Below are 23,788 nucleotides of genomic sequence, written 5' to 3'. Positions count from 1 at the left end.
GGACTGTATAATCACATTCAACTTGAATTCTCTGGGCAGGGGTAAGGGTGAGGAGGGTGGCTCCTGGTTCACCTTCTTCATTGGTACCAATGTTTTCTCGTGCCTATTGAACTAGGGACTGTTTCGTTGGGGAAATGCAGTGACAGGTAGTCAGGTAGTCAGGTAGACAGGTAGTGACAGGTACACCTTCTCGCTGTAGCTGATTATAATTCTGTCTGCAGGGAGCAATCTCGAAAGGAAGAAGTACAGAGGAACAGGAAGGGCATAGCGTGCACGGAGGATGCACTGTAGCTCCAAGGAATTCAAGCTGATGATGTGGCCAAATTGGATTCATAAAGGCTTTTGGCATAAGAAAACAGCACCCCAATGCAATGAAGACATACAGTTTGCAGAGTTGTTAGAGGAGGATGCCTCTTCACTGATCAACAAGCTGAAGCCTCGCCTGACATTGGGCAAAGGATATTTGCTTTGTACCCAGAGAGCCGCATTTCTAAATGGACCACTGACTTGCCATCAAATCAGGTTAAATAGTCCTTTCAGGACTATTGTAGGAATTAATCAGGTAATGCTTGAGTGGGGCTTTGATATTTTCAGGGAATTGATAGTGGCCCCCACAGCTTTATGGACACCAGATTCCCTAGGTCTCCAAGACGTCAGCTCACCTGCTAGGCGGGTTATCCTGACAGGACCAGGGTATGGGCAGGATGATGGATTCAAAGGAAGACTGTTATTAATGTCAGGTATATAGGAGGCTATGTACTCACATTGGCCTGGAAAGAAGGATGAGTAGCTTGGGTTAGGGTGACTGACCCTCTTTGGGGGCAGATCACTTTGGCTTCCTCCTTTCCAAAATGAAGCCCACTGAATTGTTTCCTGAGACCTAGGGGCTCCATTTGCAAGTACTGTTTTGAGGTGGCTTTGCTGAGAGAAAACACCAATGGAGTGGTATAGACTAGATGATAGGAGCAGGAAGGAGCACTAAGATGGGGAATTCCCATTCTACATTTGTCTCTAGTACTTCGCTGTCATTTCAAACAAAATGAATCCTGCATTATGTTCTTTCTTCAGAAACAAAAAAAAAAGCTCTGATTTATTCAAAATGCTTCTTGGAGTATGAAGTCAACAGTGCTTCCCTGGAAAAAATGAATCCTGCATTATGTTCTTTCTTCAGAAACAAAAAAAAAAGCTCTGATTTATTCAAAATGCTTCTTGGAGTATGAAGTCAACAGTGCTTCCCTGGAACTCTCTTCCACAGTGACTAGCCTGTATTAAGTTTCTTCTTTGGCATTTTGACAAGCTGGGTAAATGCTGTTTTGACTCTGAATCAAGTCACTGTAGGAGTTAAGTAATGTCAACTACCAAGCTCCCTGCAGAACCTGCTCATAAAAGACATTTTTGGACCTCCAGAAGCTCTGGTGAATAAACTATAACTGACAGTGGACAGGTTCTGCACATTCTGGGCTCTAGATGAAAATGTATTATTGGGGATGGGAACCTGATGTCTACAAGGGCAAACACAAAACACTAGGAAAGGTTAAGACTACAATAATGACCATGGAGTCTGTCAAGTAGACTGGGCTTGAATGTATACAACATAGCAACACACTTCCAAGAACCTGCCCTCAAACATTCAGGCTGCGTGGCAGCCTGAACTGAAGACCCCTGTAGAGCAGGGTGATGTAAAGGGAATTGCAAGATTTGGAAGTAGAGCCGGATGGCCTCGACAGGCGAATAAAGACCTGTCAAGTTGTCAAGTATCTCAAATCCACGGGCTAGCCTTCAGTTGGTTCTCACATCGGCAGAAATGTTATGGAGAAGAGGCCTGAGGCTGATTCAATCTTTCACCTGCTTGTGCCTTTATCAAACTACAGATTTCAAGGTGTCCTCCCTTTTGCTAGGTTCCGGGAACTGTCTGATATTATCTCTTACTGAGGTGTGTATCTGGCTGACGGAATTTCCTAGTATATGACTGAGGACAGGTCATGAAGACTAGGGAAGGCAGGGGGCAATTCTGGAAGCCTTGATTAGCACAGCTCACCTGGCGTTGATGAGGTACTGGGCAAGGCTGATGTTAGCTGGGGTTCCTGTGATGGTAATTTGACGTTCCGAAGACCCTTCTGTGGCATTGGCGATTTTGATCTGCGCTCCAGACATCTGTCGAATTTCATTGATTTTGGTCCCCTGGCGTCCGATTATGCAGCCTATTAGCTAGAAAAAAGGACGGAGGGAATTTCTTAGAGAAGCGCCTCAGACAGTCCCTTGTAGTATGAAATGAGGATCATACTATCCTGCCTGACAACCCTTCTGGCTTTTTTCCAATGTGCTTGTGATTTCAGTGTTCATGAAAGGAGGAAAGGGTGGCTTGAACCCTACACAATTAGGCAGAGTACAGGGTCATCCCACCTTCTCCTGCCAGGGAACTTGAATCGTGGGTAGCCCTCCCAACTGTTACAGTTCCAGGGCTTGGCATTTGCACCTCAGTCCATGAGCCTCAGTCCCTTTGCCTTTCCGGTCTGGGATTCCTTTGATTAGAAGCCTTGAAGGCTGAGAATTCTGGCCAACGGTGTGGCCGTTGTGCTAACACGGTTTATGGAGTCATATGAGAAAAATCAACAAACCTCACTTTCATTTGGGAATCAGATCGGGATTGACCAAAGGCCTTCAAAGCTAAATGACCCCTGCATTAAGGGCCCATCTTTGTTTTTTTTTAGAGTTCCTTTCTGACTATTTTGAGTACAGCTAATGCAAATCAATGGATTTCAAATCTTCTCTATTTTTGTTTCACAATTTCTGGCAAACAACCAGGTATTTCCTTTGCCATCTCTTTTTCCTTCACTGCCTTCCCCTCTGGGTTTTGTTTCAGTTCCTGTTCACAGAAAGGATATACTGTTGTGGAAAGATGCTCAAAACTGCTATGGATTTATCCTGCCTCCCCTGCTGAGGGCTTGTCATCATCATCAATCGTATTTATTGAGCGCTTACTATGTGCTTGTCTCCACACACTGAATCAACTTGGAGTAATGGGGTGTTTCCAAAGGGATTAGCAGGAAGATCTGTTATCCGGGGCAGCCACATACCAGAACTGAAGAAGGATGTATGTCATCAGAGGAAGAGGATGGAGTGATGGAGCACTCAATAAAAGGTGTCTCTAGAACAGCACTGGAGACCTAAGTCATCTATTTCTAGAAATGTGACCTTGTGACAGGAGCTTCACTCCATTACTGTCCCTTCAGGCTTCGACTTGAGGTGGAGAGAAGATCACTACATTTATTGATTTGCTTTTATGTTTTTGATCAAGCTGCCATAAGGGTGCTAACAGTGGGGTCCTGACCGAACAGCTGGCACCTGCCAATGGATGCAGACCTTGAAAAATGTATTCCCCACCAGTCTTTGATGCACTGAAGAATATACTCAAAAGAACAAAGAATGAAGAGCAGCAGGAGAAAGATATTGAAAAGTGAATGGTAAGCTGTGCAACACCATCCTATTAAGGTAAAGAGAAACAAGCGTCAGATCCCCTAATTTCATGTTACTCAAGCTGTGTGAAGCCTCTAGAAAAAAGGAAGTTGAGTTTAGCACTGACTTCTGGACCTCACTTTCTCCTCCAAAAAAGTGGTGATAAAAAAAAACTGGCTTAGCTCAGGGAGATGTAGTGATTATTAAAGGAACTAGTACCAGTAACAAATTAGCAGAATCTTAGATGAAAGTCAGTATAGGAACTCAGAATATCAAAAAATCACTTTTAAGAAAGACAAATACTTATGCAAAAGAAAACTGCATAACCAAAGAAGGACAGACTTGAAGATGGGGATTAGATGTAATTTTTGATGTTGCAATTGAGAGGATAGTGGTGAGGACAATCACACATGCAGAGGTAGCACTATACTAAGGCAGAATTGTGAAAAGAACAATAGAACTGTTTGGAAATGTGTTGGATGCCATTTGCTTCAGCCTTTCCCCAAATTTCTCAAGGGGAACTTGGGTGTTCCTCAATCTTTGCCACATTAAGCACACTAGGTGCCACCATATTTACCCTTTACAAACACACAGCTCAGCTTGACACTTAACTCTTTCAGCTTCCTAGTGGTTCTCTATGCCATCACTCACTGACACTGTTTCTGAATAATTCCTCATCCAATATTTAGAGGTTGCTTCTCTGTAATTAGGCCGGTGAGATCTGAATTTAATTGACATTTACTGAATCTATTTGTTCATTCAATTTAATGAATAATTATTGAGCAGTGCCAGCATACAAGGCACTGAGGTAAATGCCATTTCCATTTTCTTCCTCCCTTCACAGACATAATCCCTTGAAATTCATTTTCTGTCTTTCAGGCCCATATTTTATTTGTTTTCTTATTCCTTTTTTGGGGAGTCTCATTTTATGGTTTGGTAGTTCATTCTCTCAGTACTTTTTCAAGTATTTCCTTCTCTTCTTTTTCATCTCAAAGCCTGTCTTTTTGCTGTTCCAAAGGCTTTTTTCCTGCTTTATATCTTTGGAGACATCAATTCTCATTCATATTCTTTCCAAATTCCATATTCTTTCTCTGTCTCTCACTCCTTCTCTCTCCCTCTTCCTCTCCCTCTTAATTCTTTCAGGTTGTCTTGTCCTCTTGATAGCTCCTTTTTAGAACTGGATCTTCCTCCTCCAACCTGTTGTCGAAGGTGGGTTTACTTCCCAAATACTGGCATACTGGCACCCACTTAAACCAAGGCCCAAACTAAAGATATTTTGATATCTCCTCAGATGCAAGCCTTTATTCTCTTTATCTTCCCAGCTTCCTTTTCCTGTCTCCAGAATATTGCTGAATTTCCATAAATTTCTCCTTCCTACATGGAGCAGAATTCATGTCTCCTTAAAGGCCATTACCCTAGTTTTAAAGTATCTCCCACCTAAATACTACCGCTTCTCCAACATCCTCAAAGATGTTAACAGAAAATTGGTCAAAAGATTTAACAAGAAAAAACCTACTTACCAGAATTGGTCCCTTGTTCACCTCCTTCTGGCCATGATCGTTCTTGAGCATCCATATCCCATCAGAAGATGAGATGATATACAATACCTTCCCCACATGATAATACTGCTTACATGTAACATGCCTCCTTCAAAATCTCTATAACTCAGGATGAGATTCAACCCGGTGAGATTTGCTAATCTTAGTTTGACTCCATAAGATTCTAACATCTAAGCTATGACAATAAGTACTTCTTGCCAAAGCATCTCTTAATCAAGATCTCAAAGCTCTTAAAATGCCCAAGGAACTAATTATCACTATGCACTAAGACTCCATTTCAAAAGAACTAAGCGTGAGCATTTGGTAATAGGAACCTTCATTTTCTGTTTAGTAGGGATGATCATCTTTCTGATGTTAGATCTTCTACTCATTCATGTTGGTGCTCAAAAATTGGACATCAAGAAAAACAATGTGTGATGGGAAGTAAGAAAAACTCTCAATAACAGAAAATGGGTAAATTGCCATTGGAAATTGAAGAAAAACTAAAGACATGAATTGCTTTTCTTAAGTAAAAAAGGCCATTCTGAAAGAATTCTGGCTTGGTCATGAACTCAACAGCAGCTGTAGACCCTTTGTCTTGGACTTCATCACCAGTCGTTTAAGGATGAAGATTCCTGACCTAAGTCAACATTGTCACAATAATTAAGGAAGTTGGATCATGTCTACCTATTCCATTATACTCTCTCAAGTGCTAGTACAATGGTATTCACACGGAAAGTACTCAGTACATACTACTGACTGATTTTATTTTGGTGAATTGCTAGAAAGGTGAACGGCAGGTATGGCTAAACTTGAATGGGGTTTCTCTAGAAATCATCATAAAGAGATACAGGCGAGAAGAGAGGCACGATAGAAAAACCAAAACATATATTGTCCACTTCCATTTCTAAATCCTCACAATGGCAGAAATATCAGAATATTGCAGCCTGCTAAGGGGAAGTAAACAGACTCCACTGTTAATCTCACTGCTCTGACTGAAGCGGCCGTCGCTTGTTAAAGTAATGCCATCCATTGAATGCTACCAAAGAACTGGTCTCTGGAAGGGATTCAAAATGTGAACCTGAAAGACAAGAGAAACATCTGCCGCTGAAGGGGACCATTTCCTTAATTAGGACCAGGGCTCCAAGAAAGACAAGAAGGTTTCAGCAAGAGGTTACTGTCCTGGCTCATGCTGGGAGAACTCCCAACATTTTGGCGGCCTGGAAGTGACAGTGAAAACCAGACTATGATTCAGAACTCAGAGGAATCTACCTTATGACATGATGTTTTAGACTGAGAAGTCTCAGACCCATGGGCTCATTTTGGTTTTCATGCATACCCTTGAAAAGTAAGATAAGACATTTGTTTTCAGACAGCGGGGTATTCATACCATCCAAGGAAGGAAAGTCTGAAAGCTACGTTTGCTCCTCTTTTGGGCACTGGAACTGAAATAACTGAGTTGACCTCATCTGAAAGCCACAGATTTATGAGGGAGCTTCATGCTCTGAAAGGTAGATCAATGACTAGAGAAGGAGCCCACTTGTGGTTTACTGCAATTCAAGTGTCCAGCACTAATAGAATGGGATAATGTCTTCTTCTTGCCCCCTTTTCCTGCACTAACTGCATAAAACAAACATATGAAGTTCTTTGGTACTTATGGCAGTGTCTTTGCCACTAGGAAAGTTTGGTATTTTTCAAAGTCTTTGGTCAGAAGCATGCTCTAATACCAAGTAGTCTCAGAAGGAAAGATCACCCTGATTTATTACTTAGATCCCTCTCCCCAATCCCCCCCACAACAAGTCAGAGCTATACAAGGGGGAAACATTATCTTGCAAACTGTAATCTCGCAAACATCTGTAGATCTAAAAACCAGTAAAATATGCTGCACCCCATTAAAAATAGAATTGTATGCTCATTTTTTTTCAGTTGATGGGAGGCCATAACTTTTTGGATTTATGGAATACTGGAGAGGAATAGAGAATAACCATTTCCATCATGCAACTGCCTCAAATGTTGGAGTCTTTCTTTCTTAGGGTTGAAGGGCAGGTTGCATGCTTGGCAGCAGCAAGCACAATTCCTAGATTATCACTAGTTTTGACTATAGTGTGCTGATACTGCCCAAATTGCCATCACTTTAAACCAATTAAGACTGAATCCTATAATTTGAGAAGTTCTTTTGCCTCTTACAACTAAGAAGTGTGCACATACAACATATCCTTTGGGGGGGTCCCAATAATGATTCAGGTTTATGAGATGGAAAGGGAAATCTGGACAGGAACAACATATGCAAATCTTATCAAATGGCCAAACATTCTCCACTCAGCCCCAGGTTTTCTAGTAGACTGGGGATGAGTAATTGGTGGAATGGACAGAAAGGCTTGGACTGTCATGGCCCAACCTACGTCTTACGATTACAAATGGGTCATTAGAATTTATGAAGAAAGTTTGACAGAGAATTCAGTGAGGCAAGGAAACTCTTCATCACCCTCCCAGAAGCAGCTCAAAATCATTCGTTCATTCATTCAATCATATTTATTGAGCGCTTACTGTGTGCAGAGCACTGTACTAAGCGCTTGGGAAGTACAAGTTGGCAACATATAACATATATGGTATAACAACATATATATACATATATACATATATATATATATAACACAACATATAAGGTTGGCCATTCAACCTTGGATTATGTGTAGCTTGGAGGACCCCTAAAGAATAGCTTTGTTTTGAGTCTTGTTAGGGTGGGTCAAGGGGGGCAACAGGGATCAAAGACTCCTCAGGCAGACCTGAGAGTAAATCTGAAATCCTGGATCAGCTCTGGAACTGATGTAGGATTTCAGGGTTATTCCTAGCCTGTGCTGAAACACTCTGAGCCATTTCAATTGGCGTAGCTCCCTGAGGCCCAACCTAATACACATCCTAGGAAACAGATGAGATGGGGCTGGGAAAAGGAGACCATCTGCCTATCAGTCAACAGTATTTACATAGTTCCTATGGTATGTATGGAACTGATTTATTTTTTATGTTGGCCCCATTTTAGGAGTGTTCATCCCAGAACTTTTCATGTGCCCTAAATTCACTTCTAAGAATCATTCGCCCCATCTAAGAATACAAAGGATACTGTGGTATAGAGCCCGATTGTATAAAAATGGGAAGATTTCAAACAAATGCAGACATGATAGAGGGATAAGCCAAGTTTCCTGATCTCTTAATTTTGCGAAATTTGTTTCAGTAAATGCTTTATTGCAAACAGACTGTAAAGCAATCAATCGTGGCTTATTGAGCTGTTCCAAATAAAGTTATTTCACTTTTTGCATCATCGTAACCCCTATACATTGGTACAAAGAGGGTTCAAAAATGCTATACTCACATCATTGGGAATGGTGAGTTCATGAGTACTGGCCGAGGGACTGGCATCCAAACCTGAGCATATGTAAGGGAAAATGGTTACAGCTTATAAAAAACTGCTAATTTGCCTGGTTTAGGTTTTGGAAAACAAAAAAGGCATTTCCAAATGCCTGTGTTGGTTCAAAGTTAAGAAGGTAATGGAGAAACATATTTTGGAACAACAGCAGGGAATCCAGCTACCAACATAACAGTCCTAGGCTTGGCCAAAGCCGAATTGGGTTTGATCCCTTCCCTCCCAGTGATCTCTGACTTTGAAGGATCACAACCTTGACCCCACATTGTGGAGATTTCTAGGGTTTTCTCTCTTTAACCTCTTTTGGGAGATTAAAGCATGCTTGTCAATATCTGCTGAAATGATCTCTTTTCATTTTGGGTTTCCTGCAATATGCCTGCTTTAAGTAGACTGAGAGTAATCCTACTGGGAAGCACTGAAAAATATTAGGCACATAATATCTGGAGAAGCTACCAAGTTCACATGATCCTGGAAATCCAAACCACAGTTATAAAGGCCCAATGATTGCACACAGTATCTATAACACAATCTATAGCAATAACATAAGCACAGAACATACTAGTCCTAAGGCCTTAGCATTTACCCCAAATATCCACCATGAAGATATGTGAAACACAGCCTATATAGTTAGGCTCTATTTCATTTGGGCTATGTATATTTCATGGGTCCTGTGGATCAGGGCATATTTTACTGGATTAACCTTTCCTTATACTTCTGCTCATATTGTTGATAAGCAGTTCTGCACCAAGGAGGTGCACATAATACTGCAAAAATCCAGCAGTGAAAGGAACGAATGCTTATACTAGTTTCACACAGAAACCCTGAAGGAGTGGAGGAAGAGGGGAGAAGAAGCCACAGACTTAGCACCGAGTAACTGTGTCTATGATGAGGAGTCTAAAATTTATTTCACTGGGCTGTTTTCAAGACCCACCATTTCCGTTATTCTTTGAGAAAAGTAGAGAAGCAGAACCAATCATTTTAGCTGCAATCAATCAAAAGGTACATGGAAATTCATTGTCCCTATTATAATACATCAAGGTAATTATTTCAATAACCCTTCTCATCTTCACATAATGAACAGAATTTAATATTTTGGGGTTTGAAAATTTGAGTGTAGGAATTTCCGCTATCATTGCCGCCTGAAGTGTTAATCAACTAAGTCATTAAGAAGGTCCTTTGAGGTAAAAGTATATGATCTTCTCATCCTGATGAAACTGCCACAGTCAAATTCCTTTTTGTATGCCCAAGAGGGGAAAAATAAGTCTGGTCATCCATGTGAATTTACCACCTAATTCTCATACACAACTGAACTTGATTGAAAGGAAGAGAAGGATGGGGCTGGATGGGAGGGAGTTGGAAATAAAATAGTAAAGTTTCACTATAAGCAGTATTTCCATTGAGATAGTCTTTACTCAATTTTAAATGGTTACATGCCTTAAGTTCCAGAGCAAAAGCCTAAAAAGGCTATTCACAGTATTTTTAAACCAGTTGTTCAACAACTGTACACTTGTTTCCAAAGTAATGAAGTTTTTCCCAAAGTAGTATATGGTATGTTGTTGTGCTATTACCACATCGGTTAAGCACTTGCAATATCCCATCTTGAACATTGCATCGGCCTTCTCACTGACCTCGCTGGCTCCAACCTTTTCCCTTTCCAATCCAAACTTTACTCTGCTCTCCAATTCCTTTTAAAAAAAAATCCTTCTGTGCGAATCTCCCCAATCCTCTAATGCCTCCACTGGCTACACAACCATCTCTGCATCAAGCAGAAACTCTTCGCCATGGGACTGGAGGCAGGCAATCAGCTCTTTACCATTTATGTGTCTTCACTCCTCTCCCGTTACAACCCAGCCCACACACTTCACACCTCTCCATGGCTCAGTGGAAAGAGCCCGGGCTTGGGAGTCAGAGGCTGTGGGTTCTAATCCCGGCTCTGCCACTGGTCAGCTGTGTGACTTTGGGTAAGTCACTTCACTTCTCTGTGCCTCAGTTACCTCATCTGTAAAATGGGGATTAAGACTGTGAGCCCTATGTGGGACAACCTGATTACCTTGTATCTACCCCAGAGCTTAGAACAGTGTTTGGCACATAGTAAGCACTTAACAAATGCCATTATTATTACTATTATTGTTATTAATACCAACCTCCTCACTGTCCCTCATTCTTGTCTCCCTCAACCCCTACCTATCTGACAAACCAGCATTCTCCCATCTGCAAAGCCCTATTAAAATCACATCTCCTCCAGGAGACATTTCAAGACTAAGCTCTCATTTTCCCTCCTATTTTCCCTCCCTACTTTCTTACCCAAGCACTTAGTCCCACCCCCTAAGTACTTAGGTACTCACCCTAGTCCCACCCCAATAGCCCGCACCACGCACACATGCACACAAACACATATATACTCTTCTACTTGGCTGCTTTCTTTAGCTGCAAATTTATTTTCATGTATGTCTCCCTGCTAAACTGCAACTTCCATGAGGGCAGGGATTGTGCCTACTAATCCAGCAATCAGCGGTATTTATTGAGCACTTAATATGTTCAAAGCACTGTACTAAGCACTTGGGAGAGTGCAACATGACAGAATTAGCAGACACACCCCCTACCCATAGCGAGATTACAGTCTAGAGGGGGAGACATTATTTAATATGAATAAACAATTTTTAATATTTAATTTAAAGATATGTACATAAGGGGGTGGGGCAATTATCAAATGTCCAAAGGTCTAAGATCGAAATGCACTGACAATACAGAAGGGAGAGCAAGTCAGGGGAAAGGGGGTTTATTTGGGGAAGGCCTCTTGGAGGAGATGTGACTTTAATAATGCTTTGAAGGTGGAGAGAGTGATGGTCTGGCATAAATGGAGGGGGAGCAAGTTCCAGGTTTGGGGGAGAATGTGGTAAAGGGTTCAGGGGCAAGGTGGATGAGATCAGGGGACAGTGAGTAAGGTGGTACTAGAGGAGTGGAGTGTTTGCTCAGGATTGAAGTAGGACATCAGTGAGATAAGGTAATAATAATAATAATAATAATGATGATGCCATTTATTAAGCGCTTACTATATGCAAAGCACTGTAGGATGGGGCAAGCTGATTGAGTGCTTTAAAGCAAATGGTAAGGAGTTTCTATTTCATATGAATGTAACTAACTGCATTGTACTCTCCCAAGTGCTTACTACAGTGCTCTGCAAAAAGTAAGCATTCCATAAATACCACCGATGAATGATATATGGTTAGAACCTCTAAGAGCTGCACATACTTCTTTCCTCAGTGTTTTCCTGAAAACTGGAAAGGAATCCCCTACCAAAATACAATCAATTGAGAATATACGCCAACTATTAAATCCCTCCTTCAGGGAAGAAGAAAAGACAATTTACCATTTTTAGTGAAACCCCGATGGTGCAATTATAATTCTTCAAAATTCAACTAAGAAGTATGGATGAAAATGTACTTCATATATACAGCTAAATCAATACAAAACTTCCTGAGCAGAGTCAAGTTTAAGTTGCCCATTAAAAAGGTTGTTAAACTGTATGTTTCAGTAATTAAAACACTTTTCTCGTCATTCTGAAAATACTGATGGGGGCAACTGCCTTGTACAAAAGTTAACTTGTTACCTGATTGAGATCGCATTATGTTAGGAGTGAAGTCTAAGATGCATGCTAACAGTCACCAACCCATTTTCCTTTTGCCCAAATGATGGGTGCACATCTAGTAATGCCAACAGGGATGGGTTTAGATACTCCACACCACAGTAGACATGCCATCATTGCTTTCCATTCATTTACAAATGCTGCTTTTCGATAAGATCAGTTCTCTCTCCACACATCTCCAGTGCAAACAAGAATCAAGGCAAAGTACTTGACAGTTTCCAAATTTCAAACAAAAGAGAAGCCCACCCCCAATACCGATTCTTACTATTTCCTGTTCTGTTCAAATTCCAGGAAAATGGGCTTCTCATCACTCATTTCCAATCTTTAACCACCTGATTACCCTTATGAGCCAACTTCAAATTTTAGTCTCCTATGTCTTAGCCACATACTCTACTCCATCACTTGATCTATAAAACAAGCCTTACGATAACAATGAGAAGTCACTACAGACAGAAAGATTACAGACTCTACCTTCCACAACTGTCATGGAAAGTTCTGCCACAAACACTTTTCATCACACAAATCTGTGAATTTCAGAAAGCTTTTGTAATCTTTGAAATTGAGTGATGAAATTAACGTCCATATTTTCTAAACACTTCTATATTCCAAAATGGGGGTTTATTCGTATAAACTAGAAGAAACTGTTTTCTGAAAGCTTAGATATTTTTGATGTCAGATTCTACTATTCAAGATTAAATACAAAGCCTCCCCAATTAACAAAAAGTCCCTAAGATACTGATATTTGTCCAGAGACTTGCTATAAAACACAGACTGTTTTCTGCAGATACTTTTTTCATTTAATACCAGGATCTATTTAATCTGCCAAATAGCAACACAGTTTGAACCCCAACTGATAATTTACACAATAAAAACACAAAAGTAAATTTAGTTACCACAAAGTGACCACATTCCCTTGTTGTGGATTGGACAAGGCAGATGTCCTGGGCTGCATTCATCACTCAGAGCCACACATCCCTTTCCCACTGTCAACAATGTGCCCTGCTCTTTCTTAAGGGATCCCAGTAATGCAGTGCTGATGTCATTTTCAAAAGCCATTGCATCTAGAGATATCTTTTTCAAAGAAGACTACTTGGCTTTCCTTCAGTTTTGTTTCTATTGCTTTACCTGATGACTGGCCCATCAGATTTTGAGCTTCTTCGGAGGAGTGTAAAGGCAGCTTTTCTCCTGAAGAGCAAAGAAGAAACAGATTTAATGTGTTTGCCCTCGAGGAGATAAGCATTGTCACTTCAACTAGGGAAGCTCAAAATATGATCGAAAAAAATGGCAGAAAAGGTGTTTCAAATGGCAGTTGGATCATCCAGTGAAATGAAACACCTACTCAGCTGCTCAGGTCATTTGGCCCATGTCCCAACTATAAAGTTTACCCCTTAAGTCAGTTATGCCAATATGCTTTTATGATCTGGACATTCTAGTTATAAAGTTCTTGTCATCCTTGCGTTGAACAGATTGGCCCAGAGCTGCTTTCAAAAGGGTAAAGGGCTTTCCAACTCCTTGGCTCAAATTCTGCCTCAGCCATGTCCCATGAAGTTCGAGGTGAGGCCTTTCCTAAAAAAGACCATACAGCCACATCTTTCTAAGCTCTCTGCATACTGGAAAAAAAATTGGGCAGTGAGTGAAAAGGGGAAACGTAGAAGCTCGGTGTGGGTAAACAATGCTTAACAAGTAATTCATGGCAAAGAGTGAGGGTGAGTACTGCATTAGAAAATGCAAATTGTCATAATAACTAACTCCTCCTCCCTGGTCTGCCTCTGCCCTGAGCGTCAAACTAGGCAAAAAAGACTCAACCACGGCTACACAGCAAGAACAGTCAGAACCCAGACCAATCATACGAGAAAATAAGGGTGCCACTGTCACCTTGTTCATTTGTTTCCTTGTACACAATTGACATTCACAGCTCAGTTTGACTTGTCCTATTTACTCCATTAAATAAAACAAGCAGAGAGAGAGAGACAGAGAGAGAGAAAGAGAGAGAGACAGAGAAATTCTACTGGTAAGAAGAGAAGGAAATCAGTAAAGGGCATTTGGGTACGTACCAGGGAAAGCAGGGGTGGTCTGTCCAAGGGGAGTAAAAGGGGTTTGCTGCATTGCCAACTGGTGGAGCTTTGTCAACTGCTGAGGGGGTAGGAGGGACATTAAAACTAAGAAGGTTATTGTTAGAGAGTACAAGTCACACCAAAAAAAATTTCAAAAACAAAATTGTATGTATATATCTATATATGCATATAGATATATACATATACAAAGGAAGCCATGTTAGGTCCTGGCTAACACAACATTAAGAGAAGGACTTGGCCTGGGTATACACAGTAAAGCCCAAATCTTTAAGCAGACGTGCTTGGTCAGAGTCTGAAATACAATACCAGTGGCTCACCCAGCTTGACCATGACCTCTTATCGACCATCTAGCCTCTGTCGAGGCAACTTTGGCTCAAACCCCGTAGATATGTCCCAACTCGCACCTGCTATCCCTGAAGAGTGGGAAGACAACCAGGTGGGTGTTCACAGGTGTTATTTATAGGAATTTCATCCCCAGCCAGGCAACCCTACAATGCGGTTCTGAGCCGACTGCTACCTCACGAGCAGTTTCAAAATGATATGCCAAACTTATCCGGGTTCTCCAACTTAATCATTTTGAAATCTTTACTGAAAAAGAGTCTTTTTGGCTTACTGGAGAGCCATAAGACATGGCTAAATCTTAGATCCCAGCTGAGGGCTAAGTTCTGTATAAAACCCAGACAATATAATACACAGCTGTAGAGTCAACTGTTTTAACTGGAGCCACCTAGGCTTCATGATGTTTTGTGCATTTCCCACGGAAGTTAATACAAAAATGCTGGCGACCAAAAAAATCTAAATTTTCCGTGTGACCAAGGTTGAAAGTTTGTCACAAGCGGGTTCTGGCCAAGCAGGTAAGTATTTCAGATCCTGCTTTTCCCTTGTTGTGCTCAGAGACTTTTATCAGCCCCTGTGTAAGGAAATTTGATGGGGCAGAAGATGTATTTCATACATTTTGTGCTGTCACTGTATCTTTGTTTTAAAGTCTTAAAAATATTTAGAACCCACAGACAATTTCTAAGGGCAAAGAGCCCCCCCACTCCTCACCAATATTTTCCTTGGTTGGAAGCTAGCAGGGACAAGCTATTTCCTTCAATTCCTCTTCAGTATCTCTGTAAACTGTGGGTGGCCTAAGAAGTTTAGGCAGAAAGGATTTCCAGATTTGGAAAAACCCTTCAATCGGGATGTCAAAAAGCTCTATTTGCCCATCACCTCTAGCCCTCTGAAAGGGGCAGGTGACCAAAATTCTCCAATTTGGCAACAAGAAATCACATTTTAACTCCTTGCTCCTGCAGCACACCTGAGGGAGGAAATGCAAGGGAATCAGACATCAGCAATGGTGAGGGTGAAGCACTGGAGTCAACAAACCTGGGAGGCTGAAGAAAACAGGTCAAGAGAAGGAAAGGACTTTGAAAACAATGGGTGGAATGGGGGGAAGCGTTTCAGTGGGGGTGGGAAATAAACATCAGAAACTGGCATGCATGCTGTCAACTGCTGGAATCCATTACCAGAAAACCGAAAGACCAATCCAAATTCACAATATAGTAATAATAATAATAACGATGACAGTAATTGTTAAGCTCTTACTCTGTGCAAAGCACTGTTCTAAGCACTAGGGAGGTTACAAGGTGGTCAGGTTGTCCCACAGGGGGCTCAAAGTTTTAATCTCCATTTTACAGATGAGGTAACTGAGGCACAGAGAAGTGAAGTGACTTGCCCAAAGTCACACAGCTGACAGTTGGCAGTGTCAGGACTTGAACCCATGACCTCTGACTCCAAAGCCCGGGCTCTTTCCACTGAGCCATTCTGCTTCCCTAAGGAAAGGTTTGAACTCTGCAGTCATCCAAATGGAAGACCTAGAATTCTAGCCACGACCATTCTCTTTTATTTGCTACTCAGCGAATAAGCACAGGAATTATAGCAGTAATGGCAACAATTTATTGTGCTTATTTGTTTATTTTTATTTATTTATTTATTTATTTTATTTGTACATATCTATTCTATTTATTTTATTTTGTTAGTATGTTTGGTTTTGTTCTCTGTCTCCCCCTTTTAGATTGTGAGCCCACTGTTGGGTAGGGACTGTCTCTATATGTTGCCAATTTGTACTTCCCAAGCGCTTAGTACAGTGCTCTGCACATAGTAAGCGCTCAATAAATACGATTGATGATGATGATGATGATGCACTTTGGGTTAAGATTCTCATAAGGTATTGGTCCCAAGCATAAATCACTTTGCTAAAATGCAAATGAGCTGCCACCTATATCTGTTCCGATGGACCTTGAGCTGGGGAACAGAGTACGATCCATGGGTTATTGCAGGGTTCATAGCTGCAGAGAGTTCTTCTTTGGTCCTTTTGCCATCCTATTGGCAGTCATGTTGGGCAAAATCCAGGTTCCTACATCCAGGATCCCACCCATCTCTGAACCAACATGGAAGTCCCACCTGCCTAACCTAGATTCTTGGAGCTTTCCAGACAGGCCTGAGGAACACTACTGCCACATGAGTTCTGCACCTTTGAAGCTCCATGAACAAGGGGGAAATAAAATATTTTAAGGTCACAAGTAGTACAGTGCTCTCCACAAGGTACACACTTAATACTACTGATTGACTGAAGAAACATTTCAAAAATATAGTAACCCAACTGGAGGATATCATCATTTTTCCAAATGCAAACAATGAAATGAAAAGGAATCTGTATTGTTGTTTTTACAGTATTAGGATTTTTTTCTGTTGAAAATTCATTGCTGCTAAATGGAAAGCAATGCTCTAAGCTGTTTTGTATGGCAATGCTCCCAAATCATTCAATCGTATTTATTGAGCACTTACTGTGTGCAGAGCACTGTACTAAGCACTTGGAAAGTACAATTCAGCAACAAACAGAGACAATCTCCACCCATAACAGGCTCACAATTCCCATACTGACTCTAAACCTCGAGTGTCAGTAAACTCTACCATTGTATTTACTATACGAGTACAGTAAACTCTACCACTGTAACTACTATTCTAATTGCTATTTCCTGACTCTGTCACTCCTGGGGCCACATTCTTCCCTTTTCCCCAGTTTTCCTAGAAAGACATGCATCACATGGAGCCAGGGGTCATGAATACCGTACTTAGGAAAGCTGTACCATATAGAAGATGTGATTCATTAGCATCTGAGCGAGAACACAAATGCGACAAGCTGCAATGTTCTGTGTACATTATGCACTATGATATGTTGCTGTGCTAAATTCAGATTTCACTTTTTGTGGGATGAATTCTCCAGAATCTTTCTTCCAACTCCATCCATTCCTTTATCTCTTACAAGCTTGCACATTGGTTCTCATTCCTTCTAGCTCCATTAGTTCTTATTCCCCTACTTACCTCTCGGACAACCAGTTCCCCTCTCTTAGCTCTGCTATCTTTCCTTCCTATGAGCTTTGCATTTATTCTGGGCCCAAGGCCCAGGCTTTTTTTGACTCAATTCTCTCCCACAGCTACCTAGGCCAGCTCTTCCAGTGGCTATTTGCCCTTCTGCCCATCGGCCACCCTTTACACTCTGAGGATCAGCACTTTTTCCCAGCAATCCACCTCACTAGGGCTCTACTTAGGTTGCCTGACTGCCTCTAGACTCTGGAACTCCATGCTCCATTTCCCCCGAATTCTTAGTTCCAAGTGTGAATCATACATGGCTTTATGAAAAATGTGTCTTTCAACATGGAAAATCTTCATGCTTATTATATTTGGGTGCAGATTGTGGAGGGAAAGTTATGGTAATTGTTCACTATATGCTTTACGTGTCCAAGCATTCAAGAGAAGCAGCGTGGCTTAGTGGAAAGAGTGCGGGGTTGGGAGTCAGAGGACATGGGTTCTAATCCCAGCTCTGCCACTTGTCCGCTGAGTGACCTTGGGCAAGTCACTTAACTTCTCTGTGCCTCAGTTACCTCATCTGTAAAGTGTGAGCCCCACATGGGACAACTTGATTATCCTGTATCTCCCCCGGTGCTTATAACAGTGCTTGGCATATAGTAAGCGCTTCACAAATACCATAAAATTATTATTACTTGAAACAGACATTGTTTCAACTGACTGAGTGGGTCATCAGAATCACAAACATCCACATCCTGTTCCCAGATCAAAGGCATTATTATTGTGGGTCTATATTCATGACAAAACTAGAGCTCCAAGCTCCACAACACATGCATTAGATTTACAAGTCTTGTGCTCTTTCTGAAGAACTTGACAGAGCTCCAAGGCAGGAGCGCTGTGAAATGGTATTCTTCTCACTCTCAACATGATTTTCCTAAGAGGGTGGTGATGCATTAGGTGACTGATTCCGTTTTTTCTGCATGGCCAGTAAATTACAAGCACCACACCTGTTTATGTCCGCCTCTACAGAGCAGATTAATCACTTCCATTTTACTGTAATTGCAGCTTCCTTTTGGCAGGAATTGTAACAACAGGGACTCCCTTTTCTATTCTGCTGACAGAACTGAACTGAAAACAGCCCCACTCCTCCTCATGAGCTCCATGCACTTTCTAGTGTCCACTATGTTGGAGTGGTGGATAGAGAGAAGGTGAGAGATTGAGTAGACTAGGAAATGAAATCTTAAGCCCCATATTTTATCAACATTAAATTAAAAAAAAACCCACCATACCGGATGTTCACTATTTGGGGAAATTCTATTACATCGCCAACAGTTAAGTTGTATTGCAAATGGAAAAAAAATTGGAAAAAAGGATTTCAATGGATCCTACCTGCTACTTAATGTCATAGCATTCCCAGCCTCATTTCCAAACAAGTGAAAAGAGAATTGCTTTTATTCCCACTGAGCCCCATTGATCCTGACACTCCCAAGATAGGTATATGAAGAAGCAGCATGGGCACGTGGATAAAGCATGGGCCTGTACTTCCCAAGTGCTTAGTACAGTGCTCTGTACACAGTAAGCGCTCAATAAATACGACTGAATGAATGAATGAATGGAAGCCAGATGGTCTTGGGTTCTAATCCCTGCTCTGCCACTTGTCTGCTGTGTGGCCTTGGGCAAGTCACTTCACTTCTCCGTGCCTCAGTTACCTCATCTGTATAATGGGGGTTGAGACTTTGAGCCTCAACATGGGACAGGGACGGTGTCCAACTCGCCTGTATCCACCTTAGTGCTTAGTACAGTGCCTGGCACATAGTAAGAGCTTAACAAATACTATCATTATTATTATTATTATGCAAGGTGTGCGATAATTCTGTGGAAGTCTCCTGATTTGCCCAAGAAAACACATGATGGTCAATTGATGCCTGGTGGGGCTTGTACCCAGCTCTCCCTTCCATAACCTTCCTAATCTCAAATGTAGCCTGTCCAAACTCTGAGGAAGAGCTTAGTACCACACGGACCAATGTATTATTGAAGGGGTGGCTAGTTTAGGTGCCCTCTATCAATCAGGTTAACATTTGGGGGTTGGGTAATCAGTGATGTTTGTTGCACGTCTGTTACTCCTAGCATTCCTCTAGGCTGCAACTTCATTGTGGGCAGGGAACGTATCTACCAACTCTGGTATATTATACTCTCCTGAGTGTTTTGTACAGTGCTTTGCACACTGTAAGTGCACAGTAAATTACCATTGATAATGACTACTTCAGTGTTGAGCTTCAGACCTGCCTTGGGTAAAATCATGGCTAAACCCAAACTTTCTCCTGAAAAAAGACTTTTAAAAATTAAAAATAAACAAATAAAAATTTCCTTGGGGTATGCTCAATCAAAGCCTTCCATAATTGTACATCTAACCCACTCTTTTGGTCTGTTAATCCATAAGTGCCATAATGATAATAATAACAGTAGTTGTTAAGTGCTTACTATGTGTCAAGCACTGTTCTAAATGCTGCGGTACCTACAAGATAATCAGGTTGGACACAGTCTATGTCCCGCATGGGGCTCACAGTCTTCCTCCCCATTTTACAGATGAGGTAACTGAGGCACAGAGAAGTGCAGTGGCTTGCCAAGGTCACACAGTAGACAAGTAGCGGGGCTGGGATTAGAAGCCAGGTCCCTTTGCTTCTTGGGCCATGCTGCTTCCCCACTTTGCCCTTCTTTATCCCCACTTTGTCCCAATCTTTGTCCCCATTTTTGCTTCAAGAATATTATCAGCATTAAAAGGGCTGATCCCATTAGGTTATATATAAACCATCTTGTCATTTCAACAGAAAGCATGCTTGTTCACTCCAAATGTCGTTTCACTTAATCTTGATCAATTTATCCAAGAAATAATGATGCTTCTAAAATCGATTTGCTCAGTGGAGGGAAACATCTCTCCTTAAAGATCAAGCAAGATAAATCATATTTCAAATATGAATGCATAATAACAACAGACATAGCTCTCAACTGCATGGAATGATCACTCTGTGGAATTAGTGAGATGGTTGAGGAGGTTTACACTAGGAAAAGTGTTTATCTAAAACCAAATAATAATAATAATGGGCAAATATCAGACCAAACAGGAACATTGAGGAAAATTACTTTTGTTTCGAATTGCCTGGTCTTTAACAGCCATAAGTTCAGTAGAAAGAACACTGGATATTTTAGAAGTCAAAAAAATGGGAGTTAACTGTTTTCAACCTTTATAAAGGAAAAATATGACTGGTGCTAATCTCTAGATAGTCGAGGAAAAAAGAAATCAATGTGGGGCTCATGTGAGTAGGAGAAGAAGTGCAGAGGAACACATTGAAGAAAAAATTTTCACATTGAGGCAGATTGTAAAATATTTTTCTAAATGACAGGCACCCAAATTATCTTTGTATAAATTTAACAAATCTGATTAGACCCCAGTGCCATTTCTTTTAAAGTGTATAACCCAAATGACTGTGATATGGCCAAATTAATGATTACTAGTTTGAGACAAGGGATAGGAATAGTCCAATTTATGATTATATGTGAAAACAGAAATGCAAAATTCTATATTCAGTCACATAATATGGATGACTGCGATCCAGAAAGTGCCAAATGGATCACTTATCTTTAAATAAAGATTTCAACTGCTTTCAAATTTCTTAAAAAACAACAACTAAAAAACAGAATTGCTTCTACAACATCCCTAGCAGATGATCAGAAAGTGGGTGCTATTATCTGGAATTGGAGAGGAAGTCAAAGCACAGAGAAGTCAAATAAGTCATCCAAGATAATAAAGTCAGTGGTAGAATGGGTAATAGACACATATCTTCTGACTTCTACTCCAGTATTCTTATCTTTGAAATCAATTAAAGTACAAGCATGGTACATAACATAATTCTCATGCTCAACTCATACTGGAAAAGATACATAGAAAAAACACAACAGAAATTCCATTCCATGCTGAAATGTCAAACTGACCACAGTAAATGCAAGTTTAATGGTACAAAGCACAATGTAGTATTGAAAAATTTGCTTTGGATACATGTTCAGTCACTGCATGTTCGTAACCACACTTTTTTAGTTTACGATTATTAGCTTAATTGAATTAATTGTAATAAAAGCTAATGAGGATAAATTAGCTGAAATAGGGAAACTTTCAAGGTATTCTAAAATTCAGTTTATGCCTGACTGTGTTTCCTTGACATAGTGGATGGAGCGCATCAGCCTGGGATTCAGAAGGTCATGGGTTCTAATCCCAGCTCTGCCACTCGTTTGCTGTGTAACCTTGGGTAAGTCACTTCACTTCTCTGTGTCTCAGTTGCCTCATCTGTAGAATGGGGGTCAAGACTGTAGCCCCACATGAGATAGGGACTATGTCCAACCAAAGTTGCTTGTAACCACCCCAGCACTTAGTACAGTGCCTGGTACATAGTAAGTGCTTAACAAATACCATCTAAGTGTCTCTGTTGTTGTATGGAACTCCTGTGGGGGCCACATTCAAGAAATACTGGGTTGGAGCTTCTCATGGGAATTACTGCTTTCTAACCTCACAAAAAAGTTCTGGGCAGATTCAGGATATGATCTTTAAACATTAGAACATGTTTAACAATCTGTGATAAGAGATTCTCTCTATCAAGGATACAAAACATTGGTTACTAAAGAAATCTTAATTATGAGTTTCCTTGCTTTGTTAAACTGACAGTTCAATCTTAACTTGGCATTTAGAATATAATTTGAATCAAATATCCTTCAGTCCTGTTATTGACTCCTTTCATTGATTTCAAAATGAGTGGTAGGTTTGGAAGAAACTCATCATTTCCTAGAAGCAATGAGAGTTGAGTTGCCTGTTATCTGGAATGAAAAATGAAATCGAAATAGAAAAGAATAGAAAAAATAATTAATGGTACTGAGACTGTCACCTGATCACCAAGAAATGTGTTTATGAATTCCCTTTACATTTTCCAAATCAAAAAAACACTTTCATGCAGAATGTATTTCCATTCAAGAATTATGTGTGATGAAATAATGATGCAGACCAAACATAAACTGTAGATAAGTAGCAAGCATTAGCAGTGCAAGATCGTGAAAAATCAAATGCACCTAAGAGAAAACCTACCCACCTGCTGATCTCCAGACTTGAAAGCTTGGGTCATTTGGCAAGTTTCAAGGCATGCGGGGAGGGAGCTTTGGGAGCAATTAGGAAAACAAGAAGGGCAGGGCTGGAGTTCTTTGGATTCAACAACCTCTCCTTCCTGGTTGATAAAATCCGACTGCCAGCATCCAGTATCCAAGGCAGGAAATGGCTAAATCCTCATCATAGATCACTCTGACACACACAAGCTAAATGATAATTGGAGAATTTGGGCAAGAATAAATGAATCCATTTAAGATTCTCCTAGGCAATTTAGAAAAATAGAAATTGATCCTACAATAAAGAGGATCACAAATAAAATGGGCAAGGAAGTTGCTTTCTCCTGTTGAAGGCCTGACAGCAACAATCTAGTACGCAACTTATGAGGGAACATCTATCCAAGCATCGAGGTTATGCCACATGCAAACCCCAATACAGACGATCAAAATCCAACACTTTTATTTGAACATCAATTGCCTCTTTCTCCATACAGTTCCTCCTGTGATGTATTCTGGCTTCATTTGAAGTTATAGCTATATTTAGGAAAAATGCATATGATTTTAAAATAATGCAAACCTTAATTACCATTAATGCCTCCAGTACACTTCATTTTTTTCAATCACAAATTCTGCATAAGAGAGGATTGAAAAAGTGTGTCATTCAAATGCACTTTAATATGCATTAAGAAACTAGCCATGTGCAGATGACAGCATGATTGAATGAGCTTTCAATAGAAACAAATGGAGGGCAGTGGGTAAGAAAGCATTTTACAATTCACGGTAATGTGAAAGTGAAAGAGCTTTTATGTAAAGCAATTTATTGCCTTTGCTGCAAATTTAGGCCAAAACCAGTTTCAGTTCATTTTTAAGAAGTGTGAATACAGATATGCCTTTGGCTACTACTGACCTGGTGATTCCAGATCTTCTGAGATGAGATTTGCCACATGATAACATGTGATTCTATCAAAATAAGAATACCTTGCTGACAAAAAACAGCTCTTCTTAACCCAGGGTTCTTCAAGCGAATGCCACATTCAGTGAGGAGTTACAAGAACGGCAACTTTCTCCCAGAAAGGGAGAAACTGATCCAGTATCATTGAAATTGTCTGGTCTTCCTCACTTTAATTAGTGGACATCTATTCTAGAAAACCCCATTCCA

At 40.7% G+C, this 23,788-nt stretch overlaps 1 protein-coding gene across 16 annotated transcripts in view; it reads right to left on the bottom strand.

The window, feature by feature from the left end:
* The window catches only part of PCBP3 (poly(rC) binding protein 3), a 315,198-nt gene that overhangs the window by 44,259 nt on the left and 247,151 nt on the right, over positions 1–23,788 (bottom strand). For 7 of the 16 annotated variants that reach the window (XM_038748846.1, XM_038748851.1, XM_038748841.1 and 4 more), the window contains 4 exons: positions 14,116–14,194; positions 13,187–13,246; positions 8,365–8,417; positions 2,039–2,208 (listed from right to left, as the gene is read on the bottom strand). In XM_038748846.1, the coding sequence (XP_038604774.1) occupies positions 2,039–2,208; positions 8,365–8,417; positions 13,187–13,246; positions 14,116–14,194 (362 nt within the window). Of the gene's footprint in view, positions 1–2,038; positions 2,209–8,364; positions 8,418–13,186; positions 13,247–14,115; positions 14,195–23,788 lie in introns of those variants that run through there. The other 9 variants (XM_038748847.1, XM_038748852.1, XM_038748845.1 and 6 more) reach the window with 5 other exon arrangements.

The sequence above is a fragment of the Tachyglossus aculeatus genome, chromosome 7 (assembly GCF_015852505.1).
Source record: "Tachyglossus aculeatus isolate mTacAcu1 chromosome 7, mTacAcu1.pri, whole genome shotgun sequence".
Classification (NCBI taxonomy): Eukaryota; Metazoa; Chordata; class Mammalia; order Monotremata; family Tachyglossidae; genus Tachyglossus; species Tachyglossus aculeatus.
This window is presented reverse-complemented; position numbering and strand designations above follow the sequence as displayed.